Below are 4,221 nucleotides of genomic sequence, written 5' to 3' on the forward strand. Positions count from 1 at the left end.
GTCTCAAAAAAAAAAAAAAAAAGAAAAAAAAAAGACTTATAAAAGTGAATTGGCTATATTGAATTTTTTTTTTCCAATAGAAAAAACCAATCTGAAACTGTCAATCTAGAGCAGATTTATAGAGATCAAATCCAGTTCAACCTCTGCCATGTTCTGGCCACAATGAGCCCAGTGTGGGGATATTCATTTAGGGGCCAAAGCCATTGAGCCGGTATAGTCCTAGGTCACTCCCGGGTTCTCAGGTGTTTCATTTTGCCCTCTAGGCCTCAGTCTTCCTATCTGTGCAGTGGGGATGGGGCCTCTAAGGAGGTCTGAGCCCTCCCAGCTGCAGTGCTATAGAACTTCCCAAGGATCTTTGTTTGGCCAGACCTCAGGGATTAGCTCCAACTCCTCCTCTGCTTCCTCCAGACCATGTCTGTCCCAGAGAGCCACCCCTAAGAGTCCTCCCTCAGTCCTGTCCTCTCTGGCCCCAGCTCCTCATTTGGCAACTCTTCCATGCCTGCTGTATACCAGGATGTCCAGAACAGAGCTCAGCCCCCCAAATCTGCCCTTCATCTCTTCCAGGGATGCCCGACACCCCCACTGCCCATACCTACCCAAAATCCAATCAAGAACTGGGAGCATTCGGGACCCTCTCCTCGCCACCACGCTCACCCCAGGCCTCTCCACAGGCTTCTCTCTCCATATTCTGGCCTCTCCTCCCCACCCCCGTACATTCTCCTCACTGCATCTCACACCCCTCACCTCCCTGCTTGCAACTCTCCATGGCTCCCTGTTCAATGTAAAAGTTGACCTAATTGAAAACCGCCTTGCAGGCCCTCTCTGATGGGCCCCTCCTCTCTCTGCTCCCCCAGCACTGCCCCAGCATTTCCTTCCTTTCCTCCCAGAGGGAAGATGCAGCTTCTGAGACGGCTGCTGGCACGCCGGCCCCTGGGCCTTGGCCCATGCCATTTCCTCTGCCTGGAGTGTCTCTCTCCTCCCGGCCATGCAGTCTGCTCTCACTCATCCTTCAAGGCTCAAAATGCACCTTGGCTTGGACACTTCCCCTGATTTCTGACTTCCCAGTTAACTCTGCCCTTGTACTGTTTGGCACCTGGACCCCCAACCTATCTCCCTAGATGTCTTGGGAGATAGAACACTTCCCCTGGGTGAGGCATACCCATTCTTCAGGGTCTCCTCTTCCGGGAAGCCTTCCCTGACCTCCCAGAATGGGTTGGGGGCTTCCTCTGGGCTCCTCCAGCTCTCTGGATTACTGCCATTAAAGTACACAGCACATTAGCAAACAACACCTAGCCATGGGCCAGGCTTCCCCATCAGACCGGGCGGTCCTCAAGGTAGTGAACTGGGCCTGGTTTGTCTCGGTGGACCCTCCTGTCCAGAGAAACCCTGAGTTGTTGGTTGGTTGAAAATTGGAATGCCTCGCCCTGGGTAGAATGCTCCCGCCCTAGTCCCTCCAACTAGCTGCCTGCAGCTGCAGCCCCGCGATGGGCTACAGCCTCCAGCAAGAAACTAGCTGCAGCTGGGAGGCCCTGCTGCTCCTTCCCTGAGTTAGGTGGGTCCCAGCCCCTCAGCCCTACTGGGCCTTGCTACCTGTGAATCGGCTTTTCAGCCAAAAGGCAGTTGAGTTCAGCAGTTGGGTGCTGGGTGGGTGCTGAATGGGTGCTGGGGCCAGGCTGGGAGAGGACAGGAACGGGGGTGGAGGGTCAAGGGCAACCCAGGGAGTGGGCTCGCAGGGATGAGGGAGGGGTGCCTCCTCTTGCTTACCGGGCTTTTCAGATTCAGGGGACCTGGATGGTCCTGCTGTGGAAGTCGAGGAGGGTGAGCTGTTGCTGGTGACGCTCCCAGGAGCCATGAGACTGGCCGGTACAGCTGGCAGACCCCTCACCCGGGTGTGAGGCTGTCGAGCCTGACCGCTAGGCTTATATACCAGCAGCCCGCCCCCACCACTCCAATCAGCTCTGATTGGCTGGGAGCGCTCCGAGCTGCTGATTGGGGCTGGAGGCGTGGGATGGGGTACAGCAGCCCTGCCCTCTGCAGGGAGCCCCAGCTAGACCACCCACTCCAGTGTAAGCTTGGGGGTGTCACTTGACCTCTCTGGGTCTCAGTCCCCATGGTGCAATGATGGGGCTGAGATGCTTGATCCCGCCTGTGCCCGCTGCCCACTAGGGGCTGTAGATGCTAATGAGGAATTGGGGTCACCTGTGTTGGCAGGGAGGCCGCTGAGGCAGCCCTCTAATCCCACGAGGTGGGCAATGGGCTGCCCCACATCACTGCTGGCCTCAGTTTCTCAAAAAGTAGCAGTTGGAGGCAGCCCAACTGCTACTTTTGCCCAGAGCACATACCCCTAGGTCAGGCAGCAGCCCCTTCTGAGGCCAGCCAGGCTCTCTGGGTCTGTGCCCTCCTTTGGTTTTATTTTTTAAGAAAGGAAGCAATAAGGGAGGATGCTTCACAGAAGTCTTCACAGATAAAAACAACATCCACTTGAGCAATGGACAAAGAATGTCAGCAGGCAATTCACCAGCCTAAAGGCTGAGGAACAGGAAAATAGACACAACCTCCTTGGCATTTGAGAAAATTCAAACTGAATGGTGAAATACTACTTTTTCCCATCAAATTGACAAAAAAAAAAAAAATTCCAAGCGAACACTCAGAGCCTGGTTAAATCACGCCCTATCTGTAGAATATTCTGCAGCTGTCTAAAATAACAAGGTGGGCCAGGCATGGTGGCTCACGCCTGTAATCCCAGTACTTTGGGCAGCCAAGGTTAGGGGGATCACCTGAGGTCAGGAGTTTGAGACCAGCCTGGTCAACATGGTGAAACTTCATCTCTACTAAAAACACAAAATTAGCTGGGCATAGTGGTGCACACCTGTAGTCCCAGCTGCTCAGGAAGCTGAGGCAGGAGAATTACTTGAACCTGGGAGGTGGAGACTGCAGTGAGCCAGGATTCTGCCATTGCACTTCAGCCTGGGCAACAAGAATGAAACTGCATCTCAAAAATAAATAAATAAAAATAAAATGAAATGAAATGACAAGGTGGATTAAAACAAGGATGAGGGGTCAGGTGTGGTGGCTCACACCTGTAATCCCAGCACTTTGGGAGGCTGAGGCAAGAGGATCGCTTGAGCCCAGGAGTTCAAGACCAGCCTAGGCAAAAAAGTAGAATCCCGTCTCTACCAAAAAATATAAACATTAGCTGGGCATGGTGGTGTGTGCCTGTGGTCCCAGCTACCTGGGAGGCTGAGGCAGGAGGATTGGTTGAGGCCGGGAGGTCTGGGATGAGGGAGCTGTGATCACACCACTGCACTCTATCCTGGGCTACAGAGTAAGACCCCATCTCAAAATAAAAAAAAAAAAAGGAAAGAAAAGAAAAAAAAAAACAAGGATGAGGCTGTATTTCACACTCAGCAAAATGACAAAGATGTAAATATCTGTCAATACTGAGTGACTGGAATTTGAAGAAAGCATAGCTGCTGAGGGGTGGGGATCAAGCTGGTAGCTGCCTTAGGAAGCAATTCAGCAATGTTTCATTACAACTAAGGAGGGACTCACTCCACTCTAGGTGTAAATCTGAGACAAACATGCAAAGATGTTCATTTCATTCTTAGCAGAAATTCAGAACAACATAAATGCCCATCAGGTGGAGAGTGGACAGTAAACTGTGGCCTGTTTGCACAGTGGAACAGTACACAGCCATGAAAAGGAGTGAGCCAGAATGTATCGGAAAGTATGGCCCCATTACTGAGAAGACAAAACTCTGTGTGTGTGTGTGTGTGTGTGTGTGTGTGTGAGAGAGAGAGAGAGAGAGAGAGAGAGAGAGCGCACAACAGTTCTTTTTAATTTTTAAAACTTTTTTTGTTTTTTTCTTTTACCAATACAAGCAGTAGAAAAACGTTCTGAGTGGATTCATACCAAGGTAATAGTAGAAGTGGTTACCTCTGAGGAAGGGATGGGTTTAAACAGACATGCATTCTTCTCTAGGGAATCTCTTTATTCTAGAATTTTCCCAGAGGACTCTCCATCACCAGAGATCTGGACTCCGGGAAGCTGTGGCCATCAAGATGTTCTAAAGTGAAATCAGATCTCACTCCCCTGCCTACCACCCTTCATGGTTCTCCACTGCCCTTGGGTGAAAGTCCAAGCTCTTCAGTCTGATTTAAGCAGCCTCCTCCCCACTTGAATCCCACAATTCACCCACACTGTGGCTTCTGGAATGGGCCA

General features: G+C 51.4%; 1 protein-coding gene across 1 annotated transcript in view; it reads right to left on the bottom strand.

Moving 5' to 3' along the window:
• The window catches only part of LOC116539368 (histone H1oo), an 11,506-nt gene extending 9,631 nt beyond the window's left edge, over positions 1 to 1,875 (bottom strand). Inside the window, exon 1 of the mRNA XM_032262238.1 lies at positions 1,765 to 1,875. Within this exon, the coding sequence (XP_032118129.1) occupies positions 1,765 to 1,852 (88 nt within the window). The 5' untranslated portion in view covers positions 1,853 to 1,875. The remainder of the gene's footprint in view (positions 1 to 1,764) is intronic.
• Positions 1,876 to 4,221: the final 2,346 nt, after the last annotated feature.

Source organism: Sapajus apella, unplaced genomic scaffold, assembly GCF_009761245.1.
Source record: "Sapajus apella isolate SASKATOON/1434 unplaced genomic scaffold, GSC_monkey_1.0 scaffold128, whole genome shotgun sequence".
Taxonomy (NCBI): domain Eukaryota; kingdom Metazoa; phylum Chordata; class Mammalia; order Primates; family Cebidae; genus Sapajus; species Sapajus apella.